General features: G+C 40.2%; 1 protein-coding gene across 3 annotated transcripts in view; it reads right to left on the bottom strand.

Annotated features, from left to right (window-relative positions):
* Positions 1–900: 900 nt before the first annotated feature.
* The window catches only part of LOC146709720 (inter-alpha-trypsin inhibitor heavy chain H3-like), a 31922-nt gene continuing 13992 nt past the window's right edge, over positions 901–18830 (bottom strand). For 2 of the 3 annotated variants that reach the window (XM_085456797.1, XM_085456799.1), the window contains 10 exons: positions 17519–17551; positions 16418–16450; positions 4797–4853; positions 4550–4597; positions 3875–3946; positions 3366–3473; positions 3056–3224; positions 1926–2074; positions 1768–1852; positions 901–1668 (listed from right to left, as the gene is read on the bottom strand). In XM_085456797.1, coding sequence (XP_085312923.1) covers positions 1554–1668; positions 1768–1852; positions 1926–2074; positions 3056–3224; positions 3366–3473; positions 3875–3946; positions 4550–4597; positions 4797–4853; positions 16418–16450; positions 17519–17551 — 869 coding nt within the window. In that variant the 3' untranslated portion in view covers positions 901–1553. The remainder of the gene's footprint in view (positions 1669–1767; positions 1853–1925; positions 2075–3055; positions 3225–3365; positions 3474–3874; positions 3947–4549; positions 4598–4796; positions 4854–16417; positions 16451–17518; positions 17552–18830) is intronic. The other variant, XM_085456798.1, reaches the window with a different exon arrangement.

The following is an 18830-nucleotide window of genomic DNA, read 5'->3' as shown; positions in this document are numbered from 1 at the left end:
TAAAATAGCCTCTACACATTTAACAGAATATTCATGCTCACAGTATTCAAGTTAAAGTTGACAGATTATATGAGTTAGGCTGTATGTTATATAACATATATGTCATGGTTCTATTGTGAACCAAAGTCTAACGTTTTGTTAGACTTTGGTTCCACTCCACTGATTAAAATAGCTGCCTTTCCGCACCAGTTGTGGTAGAGATGCATGCTGGGAATTTTTTTATTTTTTATCTTAACTTAATCTCAGTCATTTGTGCAAAATGTCCTTTAACCTGTTGTCATCAAATATGGAGGAGCTAAGATAAGGCATATTAGAATATCTTGAAAGTAAGAAGATGAAAGACTACTCCTTCCCATTTAGTACTTTAGTTTTCTTTATATGCAGTTTTATTTTAAACTGTAAATCTGAGCATTATATATACATATGTTTTGGGAAACTATAAACAATGACCAAAAGGTAATAATAACAGTAAAAATTATAACAATTTATTTAGTAGTTGCAGTATTAGAAGTACTCATCATTTAAACTTGTGTTTAATTTTCCTAAGACTTCTAAACTGGTCCATTGTTTGAGTTAGGTGCCTCCTTATGCAGGAATAGGTCAGTGTTAAGTGGCTATAGAAAATATAACAAAAAAAGCATTTCTTTGAAAATAGTCAAGTAATACTGGACATAAATGAGCGAAAAAGGAGCCAATGTCCAAAGGAAAACTTTGAAACTTCAAAAAACCCAGTGAACCGTTGCTATTAATGTTGAAAATTTACAAGAAAGTCTAGCTCTCTCCTTGAAAAGAAAATACAAAGAAACAAGGGTGGCTCGAATGTGTTTTGAATTTCTTGTACATCAACCTCCCCAGCAGGAGGGGCTTATAGCTGTTGTACAGAAGAGCTCGCAAACAAGGTTAGGGAATAGTTTGGATTCTTTATTCATTCGCTTGATATCCATTCCATAAACTGTTCTGAGGAAGTCATGAAATTATGCAAGAAAAATAACAGCATTATATTTGTCAGAGATCCTTGAATCAAGTCAGCCTCATTACATGTCATTTGCAGTTTGAGGCTAAAGACAAAACAGAAGAGATGTTTTAAAAAGTTTCCTCTCTCAATGTTCTGGTACTTAACCAGGATTCAGAAATATTTGAAATTGTTATTTATAAGCAAACCTTCTACAATCCAACTCTCTTCCAGATCAGCCAGCAAAGCTGATTAACATTTAGCTATAACAATATGATTACTGTAGTTTAAACTTATAAAATTAATTTTTTTATTTTTCAACGTATTTAAAAAATAAAGGTGTAGAAGTATGCCTGTTATTGTCATCTCAACTGCATTTGTGTCATTTTGGACGCTATGTTAATGGCAGATGGTGGTAATCATAAATCCTGATTTATGTATGTTATTTTTAATTGGTAATGCTGTCTGACACTAGATCCACATTCACAGTTATATTTCTACATGTTGGAAACAGATGGAAAGAAAGTTTCCACAATATATGTTTTTGCCTTGTTTTCCTTTTAAATTAAAGATTTTTCAAATAAATCAACATATTTGCCAGTTAAAGCTGTGTAATGACAAACTGGAACAGTGGTCTCTGCAGGGCAGAGTCAGCAGACGTGAGCCAACACTTCATTGTGACAGGAGAAGCAAAGCTGTAGTCAACAACCATCTCCCTACAAAAGAAAGAATAAAGAGATCATTAATCTTTGTAGAAATGGCTGGATTCTAAAGCAAAACAAAAACATAAATACAAAAAAGAAAAGAAAATATACCCAGTAACGTCTGCCTCCTGGTTTTTAATCTTTAGTTTTCTGACAGGAGCTTGCTGTACCTCCTCATAAACTGCAGCCTCTACAGCTGGAAAGAGAGAGTGAAGCAACATTGAAAACCAATGCAGCAAGGACACACACACACACAGCTTTTCACTCACCTAAAAGTCCTTCAGCATTGTTGTCCGAGGGACGCTGTCTTAAAACTGGCCAAAGGATTTTTGGACCATTGTTCTCATGAACTATGATGACCATTCGCATGTCTCCAGTGGCAACGTCTATTTCGTTGTTGCGCACAATCACTGTCACACTGGAAAAACATGGAGTTACTCAACTTTTTTTTAAAGCTGTATAAAGCACCTGCACAGATCATGCTACTTGGATGAATTTAGCCTGCTCTGATTAAACAGCAGTGCAGTGCATAAAGTACAGGGACTTTAATGTTAGCATCTTTTGTAAAAGTGAATTTATGACAGTGAATTCATGACAAACTCTACTTCATGTCTGCCCCTGCCATTTTCATTCTGTACTTCAGTTCATGGCCTGAACAAATAATTATTTGCATCCATCAATGCATTTTCTTCCACTTATCCATGATAGGAGCTGGAGCCTATTCCTGAGAGTTGGGGTACACCCAGGATAGGTCCTCAGTCTGACACAGTGCTGGCTTGGTTTCTAATAAGTAAACTTAAGTCTGTAAATAAATATAAGTGTATGGCTTGTAGTCTACCTCAGCATAAAAAGTGAAGATCTGTATGCACTCGTCTGCCTGTATTCTCGTGCATTTGGGCTTTACTCAAATCCACTCATGTGAGAAACAATCATGTTCCTGCTTTCGCTTTCCTTTTCTGAGCCAGCTAATCTCTGTTCTGTGTGTTTTAAATCTCACAGCCTCTTATCATTTTGCTTTTCGGACTCCTTCATGTGACCCACCTCTTCCAATTGCTTTACCTCATCCACCATTCGCATGTACCCTCCTAACATTGACTTTGATCTGTTACACTATGTCTAATCACCAAATAGCTTATAATTCATACTCTTTACTTATAAATCTTACCGGTGCTTTCAAACGATCTGTCCTTACTAAAATCATATCCCATCTGTTCAATAATCAACACAAAATAAAAAACAAACTTTTTAGGGGTTTCAGCCTCAGAGATGTCAGCTAACATATATAGGTGCTGAGAGAGACAGTCTTCTCATGTAAATCTTGGTAACACAGGTGAATAAGGTCACACATCTGTGCTTAAAGCTGAGAGCACGAGTCTCGACCATGATAATACAACATCACCTTCCAGCTGTAATGCGATCCTGTCCAGTGTAATATGTCACTGTCTGTCCATCTCGTACAATGACCCAGTTGGTGTCGATCTCAACATGTTGGCTGTCTTTGACGTGTATGAAAATTCTGCTGAAGCCTCCATTTGTAACTGAATCAAGCTCACCATTTACAGACAGTTCTAGAAGAAAAGAGAAATGCTCATCTTATACCACAAACTGGAGTTTTCATATGAAAAATAACAATGGGGAAGAAAAATATTCGTTTATATTACACTGAAAAGAAAAAAAAAATTAGGATGGAAAAAGCTAACACTACTGACCCCTGCTGGGATAGTGAAGAAGTTTAAGGCGGACAGGTCCACTGACATCAAAGCATAGTGGAACAGTCTGATTCTCAGCTTTTAGCAAAAACCTGTGGAGTACAGGAACTAGAGATACAGAGGTACACAGTGTTAGAACATTTTTAGTGAAATTAAATATTCACCCCAGGTTTTCTACCCAAAATGTGCTTTATAACCCCTGAGCCAGGAATCCAAAAAATACACAATTGTTCATACATACTATGCAGAGCCTGATTTATATAACATATTATTCTTACAATTTTGTTTGCTTTTCTTTTTGTTTTATGGTTAATGAAGAGATTTGAAAAACAGCCCATGTTTGGAGTTTCCTTCCAGAAAAAAAGTATGTAATTTGCTGCATATCTGAGTACATCATGGGTTGTTTGGAACTTGCAATACAAAAAAAGCAAACAAACAAAAGAAACCAAACCAAAACAATTACTATTATTTTTTTTATCAACCTGAATGACATCAAGGCAATACAATACCATCAGTGGATTCCAGAGTAGTAGTATCACGTGAAAGATGAACAACAGCAGGTTGGACATCAGGGAGAACAACTGTAAATACATTTAATCACATACACTAATATTTTAAGTCTTTATGTTGCATATTGAGTTTATAAACACATCCTGATACTAACCACTGCTTTAAATAAATAAATAAAGACACGTATATATTGAGTCTCACAACTCAGTGTCAGTCTGTAAACATAGTTTGTACATAAATTCTAATTTTTGCACTTCAACTTGTTAGAAATGTTGTTGACAAACATTATCAAAGACAGCTCCTACACTGGTTTTGACCTGTTCAACCTGCTTCACTCAGGGAAACACTACAGATGCAGCGTAAATAGTTTCTTCCAAAAAGCCATAACCACGCTGCACTGACAATACAATACCACCTCCCAATCCAAGGACTACCCTCTACACCCAGACTACACTCTTTACCATCACTACTGTGTAATATTTAATTAACGTGCAATAACCAACACAGTAAATATATAACCCTATTTGTTTTTCCCCCATTATATATTTATACATTTGATGTTTTTTGAATACTGTTCATATGTATATAGTGCTGCAAAATACTGTTAATCTAAAGCAGCAGTTACATAAACCTTGCATTGGGTGACGGACTAATAAATTTGTTAAGCACTTCACCTGGTGCAAGGTATCCTCTCCCTCCTCTGGGGGTGTGCTGTTCCATGACTAAAAATAAACAGTAACATATAAGAAGGAAATATCTGCTTTTATGAAATACTATTTTTTGCATGTTTTTGTAAAAGAGTACATTTGAAAAAATAATAAATAAAAATAAAAAATTGGTAGTTACCAATACTGTTAATCTAAAGCAGCAGTTACATAAACCTTGCATTGGGTGATCTAATAAATTTGTTAAGCACTTCACCTGCTCCAGGATGTCCAATCTCTCCTCTCTCTCCTCTGGGGGTGTGCTGTTGCATGACTAAAAATAAACAGTAACATATAAGAAGGAAATATCTGTTTTTATTATATACTTTTGTATGTTTTTGTAAGAGTACATTTGAAAATTCAGGGATAATATTAATGATTATATTTTAGCATTGACAATATGATTTTAATTAAATAGCTTGCACATACTGGTGTATTAATTATTCCATTAAACAGATTTGTTTTGGTAGTTACCAATACTGTTAATTTTATGGTAGCAATTACATGAACCTTGCATCAGGTGATGGTCTATTACATTTGTTAAGCACTGTACCTCGACCAGAGAATCCTTTTTCAGGTGAATTCTGTACATTACGTGACTTAAATAAGAATAGACAATCGGACTTCTACCGGATTGCAGAAGTTGGAACAGTTTGTTGCCAGGATGGGACGGGTCCTTCAGTATCTGCGCTGCTCTAGTCCGTCATCTCCTGGTTGCATTTATACCCTAGTGGAGGTCCCTTAAGAGGACTATTAATCATGTGACTCATCACATGAGCCAAAGTGTGAAAAAGGCATGGGTCATTATCACAAGAGGTTTTTGGGTTAAACCACTGTGGGACCTTGCTTCACCTGATGCTAGATGTAAGTGGGGCGTGAGCTGGGAAGGGATCTCAAAGCTGGTTTGTAGGTGGCAGACAGTTGGTGTTGTAAGCAACCCCCTCTGTTCAAAGATGGTCATTCACAGTAGACATAAATAGCTTCTTTTACTCCTCTTTCAGATTTTCTGTCTTCTGTTTCCAAAATGTGAACATTGCCATCCTTGACAGAGTGACCTTTGACCTTTAGATCCAGTTGTACAGCCAAGTCTTGTCCCATCAAGATGGCTCTTCTATGTCATGTGTTTATAGTATGGCTGTTTGGATTCTGTGATGTAGAGGTGTGGCTGGGTCTGAAGTGGACTGGGATGTCATGCTTGGTGAAAATTCTCATTTGGTTCTAGAACTCAATACGTTTCTCAGATGAAAGGTGAAACATCTTCAAGAAACTTAAAGAAGTCCATTAACTTAGATTCCAAGCTCCTTAGACTACCATGACCTGGATGACTGAGAACCTACCCCATTAGCCTTTTGCAGGTAGTTGTAAAAATTTACCATAGTCTCCGATAGTATTACAGGTACATTATCCCATTAATAAACTGAAAAAAATAAATAAAAACATTCTGAAAGGTCTTCAATTTAGAAGTATCCTTAGAGGTTCTAAGGTTCTAAGCCTGATCAGAAATGGCCCCAGTGGAAGGGTGGCTGTTTTATGAAAGGGAAACAGAGAGGCAGACAACCATTCACACTGACATTCACACCTATGGACAGTTTAAGTTTAAAATAATCAGTTAATCCAACCCTGCCAACTGCATGTCCTTGGACTGTGGGAGGAACCTGGAGAGGACTAGGGCTGCCACAAACGATTATTTTGATAATCAACTAGTCACCAATTATTTTTGCGATTAGTCGACTAATCAGATCATACATCCATTGGACATAAAACATACAGCTTATTGCACCAGCATGCATCTGCTCTTATATAACTATCATTAGCTTACAGCTTTAAGTGTTTAAGGTATGTGCTAAATAAAAATAAAGACAAGATGATAGTTCGTTAAATTTTAATGAAATTTGCAGATTGTTTCGGTGAAGTTTAATAAACTTCTTACTATCTAAAATATAACGGGACACCGGAGTATATTCTCGAGCATCTCACACTTCTGATAATCAGTCGTCTGCTTATTCAGCTGTGTAAAAACTATAATTTTAATCTCAGCCAAACCGATTTACTCAGGAACAAATAAAATACTAAAAAAAAAGGCCAAACAATAACATTTTTAAGTTATCTAAGTGACTTATGTATGTTTAACCTGAGTAGCGAAAGACAGCGGTGGGTTTGAAAACGATTTGCCGGGAGTCCAGTGTTCTCACGGGCTCGAGTGCGCCTTGCCCCCAGCTAGGAAAAAGTCGGAGCGCTTTTGAAAATATGTGGTGTCTTGATAAACTGAGCAGATATTTGAGGTTTAAATAGTTACATTCTCGCCTGAAAATATGTTAAATATATTTTGTGACCCAGAGAGAATAATCAGAGTAATATTAAAACTAGCTAGCTGCCGCCATTGTTGGAAACTGAGCTGGCCTGCGCTATGAATTCTGGGACACAACTTCTTCTTCTTTGGGGTTTAACGGCAGCTGGCATCCTTGTACATGCAGTGCTGCCATCTTCTGTTTCAGTCCGTTATTACACTCTTAAATCTTATTACTGCGTCTTTTCGACTATTAAATCAGTCGTCGACGATTTTGATAGTCGACGTAATTGTGACTAGTCGACTAATCGTGGCAGCCCTAGAGAGAACCCACACAAACATGAGAAGAACACACACACATATATATATATATATATATATATATATATAGATAGATAGATAGATAGATAGATAGATAGATAGATAGATAGATAGATAGATAAAAATCTGATAATGTAAGATGGAATGAGTCTAAAAAATTAACATGCATTTATATAGAACTTGCTGACAAGAAAAAATATAACTGTGTTTATAAGTGAGAAGTGAGGGAGCAGGTGAGAAGTGACGGAGCAGGTGAGTAAGTGACGGAAGTGACGGACAAGGTAAGCGACTCATGTTGTAACTGACGTCAGACGCCGGAGATTTTGGCGGAAAATTAAAGCAAATGGTAGTTTAGATTTGAACAAATTCATTTAAGCTTCAGCATTACCAAATACACTTATCAATTGTCTTATAACTAACACTATTTGTCTAAATAATCTCCAACACCCTGGAGAACAACGAGGAGAGTTTAGAGACTCTCCAAGATTACATCGATCAGTGCTTTCAGGATCTCGTGATGAAGAAGACCCCGGTGTGCAGCTTCCCCGGCCAAAGCTGAGACGCCGTCGTCGAAAAGACAACGCCCGGCAGATTCCCCCGGCTCAACATCGCCAGCCGGCAAAGATATTGCCGACATATTGGAGTCAATCGACAAGCGATTGTCCAGTTTCGACGCAAGGCTGTCCTTGGTGGAGATTCTTCACCGAGAATTTAAATGCTTGCGAGAATCCCTGGAGTACAGCCAGCAGCAGGTGGAAACGCTTGCTGCTGAAAATGCCACGCTAAGGGAGTCGGTGAAATGTCTCACAGATAATGTTACCCAGCTCAATAGAGAAAATAAAAAAATAAAAGAAACAGTTATCGATCTACAAGCTCGTAGCATGCGTGATAATCTGGTATTTTCTGGTATTCCAGAAGCCGCTGGAGAGGACGCGGAGACCACGGTAAAAAGCTTCATCAAAACCCACCTGAAGCTGCCGGAGGACACTGTGAAGAACATCGTCTTCGATCGGGTACATCGCCTCGGCCCCATTCGGGCTACGGCCGGGAGACCACGTCCTATCGTGGCCAAATTCGGCCACTTCAAACAAAAGCAACATGTGAAAAGCCGCGGCAGGGAATTAAAAGGAACGGACTTCAGCGTGAACGACCAGTTCCCCAAAGAGATCTTGGAACGACGCAGGGTCCTCTTCCCAATCCGACGCGGCTTCATCCAGAAGGGCTCCCGCGCTGTCATCGCTGTGGACCGGCTGTACGTGGACGGACAGCTCCACCGCGACCCCAACATCACTCCGTGGCTGTATTAACCTCACACCAGATAAGAATCAGCTACACCATTTCCCTATCCACTCACACTAACTTGCATTAACATCTGTTTAACTTACCAGTATCAAATCACATCTTAAAGTGTGATTTCATAGCAGAATTAACACCGTCACTCTCCGTCAGTGATTTAATTGGAATGTTTACGTTTTGTTTCTGTTTTTTTTTTCTTCTCGTTTTTTTTTTTTTTCCCCTCCTCTCTTTTCCCCCTCTTGGTTTTATGCTGCTCACCCCTGTCCTTGGTTTCTTTCTTTATTCCTTTCACTGCCTCGATCACCTGCTTCGACACTCATCCACAAACATCCTTTATTTCGACACATACGCACCATGCGCTCAACGGCAGCACATTTACATCAGTCAGACAGCGCACACAGTCATATAAGATACACACACACTTAAGCCAAGCCTACTCATATTAGTAACTATGCATACACAAAGTCAGACTCAGGGAGCATCTCGCCACACATTTTTTCTCTCTCTCCTTCTCTTTATTTATGAACAAGTGACGTATTCTCTCCACCTGTCTAAGCGACGCACACAGCATACATCCCTAGTTATACACAAACATCTATGGGTACACTGAGGTTCATTACATGGAATATAAATGGAGCTGGCTCCAGAGAAAAGAGGTTAAAAATATTTAACCAACTCAAAAAACTACAGGCAGATGTTGTCCTATTACAAGAGACCCACAGACCTCTTAGAGGTTCGAATGAACTTAAAACACCTGAGTTTGTTATAATTCTAGACAAAGGGGAGCAGCAATTTTAATACATAAAAATATTAATTTCACAGTACTCGATACAGTTATAGATCCAGAGGGCAGATTCTTAATCATTAAACTATCTATACGTGATAAAAAGCTATGTATTGCAAGTGTATATGGTCCAAATGTTGATGATCCCTCATTCTTTCACGGTTTTTTCAGTGCACTCTCTGAACACTTAGATGGCACACTTGTTCTTGGAGGTGACCTCAACCTTGGACTAAATGAAGACATGGATAGGCTCAATACAGCGGGAACTCAGCGTAATTGGCAGTCCACAAATATAATCAAACAATATATGAGCGACTTTGGTCTTTGCGATGCATGGCGCTCCCTTCACCCCACCAGTAATATACTTTTTTCTCACATGTCCATCACTCCTACTCTCGTCTGGATTATTTTTTGGTCAGCAGCTCACTGCTGAACGACATTTCAGACACTGAGATTCACCCTATAGCTGTCAGCGATCATGGTCCTGTATCTTTAACACTAATGCACAAGAATAATACTACGCCAAGAAAAAACTGGAGATTTAATATATCACTACTTAAAGATGAAGACTTTATTAAATATTTTAAAAAAGAGTGGACTTCATATTTGAACTATAATGACACTCCCGAAACATCAGCTTCTGTTCTATGGGAAGCAGGGAAAGCTGTGATGAGAGGTAAAATAATTTCTTTCTCATCACATAAAAAGAAAAAAGAAAACAAAAATATTCAGGAATTAGAAAAAAACATCAAATCACTAGAAGAAGCCTACGCGTCCCACCAAGATCAGGAAACATTGAACAAAATACGCAAAACAAAACTAGAATTAAATGAGATAATTGATAAAAAAACAAAATTCTTAGTACAAAGACTACGCCTACAAAATTATGAACATGGTAATAAATCCGGTCAATTTCTAGCAAACCAGCTAAAAATAAATAAAGAAAAAACAACCATATGTGCTGTTCAAGATTCATCTGGGAACACAATATATGAACCGATACAAATAAACAACATTTTCAGGGATTTCTATAAAACGTTGTATTCACCACAAATAAACCCATCTAAAAAAGAAATTGATCAGTTTTTGGACAACATAACTCTTCCAAAATTATTGGACACTCAAGCAATGGCACTGGATTCACCACTGACACCAGGTGAACTCCAGGAAGCCCTGATAAGTATGCACAATAATAAGGCTCCAGGTCCAGATGGCTTTCCTGCAGAATTCTACAAAGAATTCTGGTCGATTCTAGCACCAGTTTTCTACAGAACGTTGTTGGAAATTAAAGAAAAGGGCAGACTTCCATCAAATATGAATTCTGCAAACATTAATCTCCTGCTAAAACCAGGCAAAGACCCTGTATATCCCTCAAGCTATCGTCCAATATCCCTTATAAATGTAGACCTTAAAATAATCTGCAAAGCTCTCTCAAAGAGACTGGAGAAAATAACCCCCCTCTTAATTCATCCTGACCAAACTGGTTTCATAAAAGGTAGGCACTCATCAACAAATACACGTAGATTACTTAATTTGATAGACTACTCATACAGTAAAAACCTAGAAACTACAATATTCTCTTTAGACGCAGAAAAAGCATTTGACAGAGTTAACTGGAAATTTCTATTTGCAACTTTACACAAATTTGGTTTTGGATCCTCTTTCATAAACTGGTTAAAAATATTATATAATTCCCCAACAGCTTGTGTTAGAACAAATGACCAGACATCCTCCAGCTTCTGTCTCTTGAGGGGCACCAGGCAGGGATGCCCACTCTCCCCTTCACTATTTGCAATTTTTATTGAACCACTAGCAGCAGCAATTAGACAGAATTCAGTAATTAAGGGCATAAAATGCAAGAACGTGGAACATAAAATCAGCCTTTATGCGGATGATGTGTTACTCTTTCTCCAAAATTCACAAACCAATATCTCTGGGGTGATTGAATTGATAAACTCTTTTGCAAGAATATCAGATTACTCAATTAACTGGTCAAAATCTACAGTCCTACCGATTAATTGCTCCTTCCATAATTCCTCTTCTACACCACTGCAATCGGGAAATATAAAATATTTAGGTATTAATGTTTCTCCCAAGCTTGCAGATCTAACTAAATTAAACCATATCCCACTTTTAAAGAAGGTAGAAGATGATCTGGCTAGATGGAAATGTCTACCCATATCACTCATGGGAAGGGTTGCCGCTATAAAAATGATGGTCTTACCAAAAATAAATTATTTATTCTCAATGATCCCAACTAAACCGCCACAAGATTGGTTCAGATCTCTAGATTCATGTATGTCCAAATTCCTTTGGAAAAATAAACCCCCACGTATAAGCTTAAAAACATTACAAAAGACCAAGGATAAAGGAGGACTAGAACTGCCTAACTTTCAGCACTACTTCTTAGCCAACAGGCTTCAGTTTATCTCAGGATGGCTAAAACACACCCTCTTAGATGAACCTTGGCTAGATGTAGAACAAGCACTCTGCAATAATCTAGAGATCTCAGACCTACCATTTATCAGCTCAAACATCCAACGACATGAATGCTTTAAAAGCATCAACATCAGCTCTTCTCTGACAGCATGGTGGGAGTTTCTAAAATTGACGGCGTCTTCATTAATCCCATGCAAACGTACACCTATCTGGAACAACCCTGACATATTACAAAACAATAATATGATAAACTTTTCAGATTGGAGTGATAAAGGAATCAAATATTTAGAACATATACTAGAAGGAACAGAATTTATTTCATTTGACGGACTAGTTACACAATATGGGATCAACAAGAAAAGATTTTTAGAATATCAACAAATTAAATCCATAGTAAAAAAGAAATTTAAACCGGGTCAAGTTGAACTACAAACACCACCAAGTGTGGTTCAATTTCTTACTCTTAAACCCCCCAAATTACTATCCAAAATATACAGAATGCTTTCTAAAACAGATGAATCAATATCACTTCCTATTGCAAAATGGGAAGCGGATTTATCAGTTAACTTAGACCTAAACTTCTGGTCTCAGATTTGCTTAAAAACCTTTCATCTAATTAGAAATCCCAGTCTTCAATTAATTCAATACAAAATATTACATAGAGTACACTATACAGGTCATCGGATGTTCAAGATGGGCTTTACGTCTACCAACAACTGCTCACACTGCCAAACCAATTCACCGGACAATTATATCCACGCTCTTTGGTTCTGTCCACCAGTTCAGAAGTTTTGGCGCGAGATATGTGAAGACTTATCGAAGTGTCTGAAATGTAACATTCCAACTTCCCCCTTAGTGTGTTTGTTGGGCAGCTTAGATAATGTCACTTCAGAAAAGAATATCGCCCATATGGTTTTCACTGCCCTATGCATAGCCAAGAAAACAGTCCTCATGAACTGGAAAAATAAAAATAATCTTAATTCTAACCAATATAGAAATTATCTATTAGATTACATTAGTCTTGATACAGCCTCTGCCACCACATCAGATCAATTGCTCTGGGCTCCTTTGATCAGCTCCATCACCTAGTGGGGGTGGGGGGTCATAGTTTGGTCCCGCCTTCACTGTTGTGATTGGTGTGGGGGTAGGGACAGGCTTAGGGCGTCGGGGGGTTCCCCGGAGGCATCTTCCTTGGGGGGCTCAACCCGGGGTAGCGGTCATGTCCGGTTAGGGGCTCTGTTGGCTCTCTGGTGACTGTTTCCTCGCGGCTGCGTGCAGCGGGGCTAGGGGAGGGTCTGTGCTGACGGACGTGGGTTACTGACCTGGTAGCCTGGCTGCCCCTGGGTGGGTCCGGGATGGGCGTGAGGTTCTGGGGGCGCTCCGTCTCTGGGCTGGGACCCGGACTGGGCCTCGGGGGCTTGGGTCCTGGTTGGTGTGTTGCCGGGGTTGTGGGCGGGTGGGTGCATGGGGGCCCAGCCCTGGAGCAGGGTGCCGCCGGTGCGTCGAGCCACCTGGGGGGCTCTTCAACTGGTGGGGGAGATTGTCACATCTTGCAGGAGCTTTCCTCTCCTCAGGAGCTCCCTCTGCAGGAGGGGGAGATACAGGAGAGGTGGAGGAAGATCTCAGCCTGGGTGTTTATTGTCTTATGTAGTCTGGAAGATGAGTGGATGGTGGGGTGGGTGCAGTTTTCTCTGTGGTGGGGTTGGGTGGACTGTCCCGGGCTCTGTGGGGCCGGGCGGCGCTGCTGCACTGGGCCCGGTCTGGATGGGCCTGGGCCCCCTTTCCCTGGCGGGTCGCGGAGTATGGGGGTGCCTACTGGGGTCAGCGGGGGAGCTGGCCCCAGGGAGGGGTCACTTGCCCCTCCCTTCCTTCCCTCCCCATCTCCAGCTGCCTCCCTCTTCCCGCTCCACCACAACCACCCACACATGCAGGGCCTTGGAGTAGGGGTATGTCACCAGGGTGCAGAGGAGGCTACCCCCCCCTCTGTCCCCTTCTGGCTGCCTCTGCCTCAATTTTATCCCACAACTTAGACATTCACATTACTCACACTCTCATTACACATACATATAGGATCTTGGGGGTGGGCACGATACACGGAGTCCAAAGTACCATCAGGGTGTACACCCCACCCCTGGCATCGTTGCCCACCTCTCAATTTTAAATACACGTAGACATTGAGGGCTAGCAGGAGGGACCATGCGCTTACCTGCTGCTCTCTGGCAGGTAGCTCCATGCCCTCCTGGGTTTTAAATGCACCTTAGAACACACATGCATCAACATTACAATGAGCGGGTGGAGGGAGGTTTGGAGTCTTCTCTCACCCCCGTTCTCTGCGACCTGCTGGAGCAGGGGGGCTAGGAGGAGGAGTTGGCCGTCCGACTGCGGTCTGGAGTGTGGAGCCTTCCTGCTGCTGCGGAGTCGGGGCGGTCTGCCTCCCCCCACCGCAGGGAAAAGGGAAACACCACCTGGGTCTGGGTGCAGTTCCCCCCTCCAGGGGCGAGGGCACCTAGACCCGGTTTGTAGAGTACGCTTGGGGAGTGTGATCGTGTGTACAACGTCTCTTTATGTCTGTCTCCACGTTGGTTGAGTGTGGAGTAAGTGCATATGAGAGCATGAGGGTGGGAATGGATGTTTGTATCTGTGTGTGCCTGTATGTCTGTGTCTATATGTCAGGTTGGGTGTCAGGCGCCACCTCTCTGGGGACATCTCAGGCCCTCCAAGGTTTGGAGGCCTATCTCCCCCTACCACCACTTCCCCTGCCAGTGGCGGACCCCCTCAGACATCGGTGCGTTGGTGGTTCTTTGTGTCCGGGGATGGGCGTCCAGGTACACACCGGCTCACTCCTTGGCGGCCGCTTATCGGGGCCTGGAGCCTGGGGCTCGCTCGGGCCACTTCGGAGGTGGGGTGCCCCCGGCCTCTCGGCCTGGGGCTCGGTCACTCAGGCGCAGCTGGCTGCCGGCGGAGCTCACGGGCGCGTCACTGCAACACCCCCTGGCTTCTGCTCCGCGGCTGCTGAGTGAGCCCTCATCTGGGACTCTCCTCAGCTCTTTCCGGGACAGTGGCGCAGCTGCCCCTCTGTTGGTCTTCCTTGGTCTCTTGTGTTCTGGGGGCCTCTGGATGTCTGGAGTTTTGATCTCCTCCACACCTGCTTCACGCCCTGGAGGACGGGGCTGTGGCCCCCCCACACCCTCTAGCAGATTATTACATGAAGGAACCTTTTAAAAAAACAAAAAACAAGCGTGTCCATGCTCACAGGTGTACACACGGGTGATCACACCCACAAACTACACCCTTTTTGGCTCCTACCTCAAAGCACACTGTGTTCTGTTGATCTTATGTGCTGCACAATAATGTTTAACATTTAGTATTTACTGTCATATTCCCATATATCATTGTGATGTTGTTTATTCTATTACTCTTGTTCTCTTCTGCTTGCTTTCTTTTTTCTTTCTCAGCAGGTGATCCAGGTGATTGATATATGCATTTTTTTTTCTCTGCCCGTTCTGTTGGTTTTTGTCTTTTGCCCTTCTCCCCCGTCCCTCTTCTCAGCTGTTTCTCTTTCCCTCTTTCTTTCTCCCCTTCTTTCCCCCAGTCAAGTCTGTCCCGTATTCAGTAAGTGAAAATAAAATAAACAATAAAAGGTGAATCAAATGGACCATTACGGCAAGGCTGGGATGGTCAGTTTGGTAAAGTAAATCCGTTGGGCATCTTTCTTTGCCTTTAGACAACAATTCTGATGGCAAAAGAGCCAAACGGGACAGGCCAAAAAAAAAAAAAAAAAAAAAAAGAACTTGCTGACAACAATAGTACAGCACTCTATCAGTCATGTTTTCTCACAGTATCTAGTTTATTAGTTAGCATGCATTTATATATTGTGTATTTATAATGAATAAGTCAGTACAAACTTTAGTAGTAATTATGTCTTAATAGAGCACCTGCATTATGTGCCACAACATACCTCAATGTTGCAAATCATGAATGCTAATGACTCATAAAACAACAAAATAATGAACAAATTGATTAATTAAAATTAAGAAACATATTCATTTATATTTATATATAAATAAACCCAAAGCAATCGTGACTAAAATAAAGTTTAAAAAGAGGACAAAAAACCATCTTGAATCTACAAGAAAAAGTATTGTAGATTCAAGATGGTTTCTTGTAAAAACACAATAAAAATAGAATATTGTATGAATTGATATGTTTTTTTTTATGTAAAATGTTTCTCATTAAGAGTCTGTTTCTGTGTTAGGCCTCTTTGTGTTCCCATTTTATTTTTGTAGTCTTTTGTCTATTATGCTTTGTATTCAGCTTTACTTCCCTTGTCTTATCCCTGATTAAGTTTAGCTGTGCTAGCCTTGTGTTTCCATTTTACAATGATTGCTCTCAGTGTCTGGGATAATGTTTGTTCATTGTTGTGCTGCACTGCTGTCTTTAGTGTTTATTCTGCCAATTTGTTCCCAGATCCTTCCTTGTGTTTTCCCCATTATTTCTAGTGCTCTATACTGGACTGCCATTTATATAGAGCTTACTGACAACAGCCTATGTTACTCATGTTTTCTGCCTGTAACTAGTTTAATAGTTAGTACAAGTTTAATTATATTGTATTTTTTTGTATTTACATAGTTAAGATAGTTAATTTATTTAGTACAAACTTAAGCAGGAGTTACATCATAATAGAAAAGCTGCAATATTTGTCACATCATACCTTGACGGCCAATATTCTTTCCTTTTAAGATTCCTGAAATAACAAAAACAAATTGATAACATGAAATTAAGAAACATGTTCATTTATTACTTGCCAAAATAAAGTAATAAACAAGGTCCCTTTTTCTTGTCAATTCATACACGTTTTTCATTCAATTCAGTGCAATTCAGATTTATGTATTGACGTTGAATACATTTAAACAACACGAATTACATACACCAATATTTAAAATCCTTATGTTGCATATTGATTTAATAAACACACCCTGAAACTAACCCATGCTTTAAATAAATAAAAACACGTATTATATTGAATCTCAAAACTCAGTGTCAGGTTTGTAGTGATGGGAAGTTCAGCTTTTCAGAGAGCTGGCTCTTGTGACACGGCTCCCAAACGGGTCTTAATTTATTATTATCTAAAGCCTCATATTTTAGCCCTACTTGGCAAAGATGGATGCTTTGTGTGTTTATAAACCCTTTTGCATTCATTGTTTTTATGAGAAGCCTTATAATTGCCTAATTTTGTTGTTCTGTTGCAAAAGCAGGTATTCTTACTTTTGTTTAATATTTTCATGAAAATTTTCATTTTAATTTAACACAAAAACAAAACACTGCAAAAAGGTTTTTTCACATAACAGAAACAAAACCAAACTCAGTAGCCGAACAGTATTTCATCAGTGTAGGTTGACATTGCAGTGTCTCCTCTTAGTTAGTTAGTCATCTGCTTCTTCTTTAAAGTGCAGCCAGTTGCTGCTTTATTTATGTGTGTCAATCATATTTATGTGTTTTCACACTCTTCTCCTCGACGCTGTCTACCATCTCACTCACTGACTGAGGGGTAGGGACGTGCGGAACGATCCAGAAAATTCGATACTTTTACATTTGAATTTTTACGTTTTACACTCTGTAATATAATATCTTAAAAATGAAAGTTTAAGCAAAAAAGTCAGTAATTTCCAGTTAAAATGTTAATGAAAAGCTCTATGGCTGTGAATCCTTCATCAGAAGAATAGACGTTAGGAAACCCAGTAAACTACGCATTAACAACCTTAAGCAGCAATTACATAATATTAAAGCAGCTGCAGTATGTGTCACATCATACCTTGTACGGCACGAGTACGTGTGTTTGAGATTCCTGAAACAACAAAAACACAAATTGATAACATGAAATTAAGAAACATGTTTATTTCGATTTATATATATAATACTTAACTAGCCGAATGGCCCAAAATAATACACAAGGTCCCTTTTTCTTGTTCCCACACAGCAAGGAGGTCTGGCCCGGATCTGGTATCAAGCCGGCACTGCTGACCGACCTCTGGCATGATAGGACGTATGTCATCCAGACATGGGCCAGGCCTGGCAGAGATGGCACTGTCTATGTGATGGCATGGCATCGATTGTGGTTTGGGTTCTGTGGCCCAGGCTCATAGAAAACAGGTCTTCCCTGGATCCAGCATCAAGCTGGCACTTCTGACTGACCGGTGTCATGGTAGGGTGTTTGTCAACCAATGTGAGCGACCTCTGGCAATGATGGCACTATTTATGTTCCTATTTTCCTATTTTAGTTAGAAGACCCAAATGCCATGTTGCAGCCAAATGCCATGTTGTAGCCAATGTTTCAAGTGCAGGTTTGACAGGTTTGTGAGGAAGCACTCAGTTTAGAGAAAGTGTGTGATTGGCTGAATGTGGCCTGTTGTATGGAGCATTTTGAGTAATCTGGGAAACTAGAAAAGTGCTATATAAGAGTCAGTCCATTCACTTATGAACAGAGTTTTGTCATGTTACTTTTGCACTGTTTTGCATGTTCCAGGACATTATTACATGGCTTGATTAAGGTACACATTAGGCCGACATCTGGGGCCAGACCTGAAACTGTTCTGTGCAGTGTGTCTACAACTGGCCCATGGCTGCACACAACTTACACATGGCCCACATACCGCAAAGAATGACGGCCCTTTGGTGGCCCAGACCAGGTTTACCAGAGGTTGTCCACACATGGGCCAGCACAGGACCACCAGTGTGTCTGCAACTGGCCTTGTGCTGGCCTATGTCTGGGCCACATCTGGCAAACCAGATCTGGGCCACCAAAGGGCCATCATCCTTTGCGGTATGTGGGCCATGTGTAAGCACATTTTGTGGGCCAGATCCGGGCTATACCAATTTTGCTATGTGGGTTGATTCAAACATGTTTTTTTTTTAGTAAAAATGTGTTAATTCAATTCATTGCAATGCAATTTAATGTATATATTGTTAAATTTCAACAACAGTTGCTTCACAGCACTGTATATTGTTAGATTATTCACACAGGTTTTGTCTTACTTTTATTATCCTTTTTTTTTTAATCATTAGAACAACTGAATTAGAAGGTAGTTCAGTTTCTTGAACATTGAACTTATAGAGACTAGAGTTTG

Source organism: Copadichromis virginalis, linkage group LG5, assembly GCF_057382275.1.
Source record: "Copadichromis virginalis isolate Kocher_CV1m ecotype Utaka linkage group LG5, C_Virginalis_male_GT1.1, whole genome shotgun sequence".
Taxonomy (NCBI): domain Eukaryota; kingdom Metazoa; phylum Chordata; class Actinopteri; order Cichliformes; family Cichlidae; genus Copadichromis; species Copadichromis virginalis.
The sequence above is the reverse complement of the archived record's forward strand: the minus strand, read 5'-3'. Positions and strand labels throughout refer to the sequence as shown.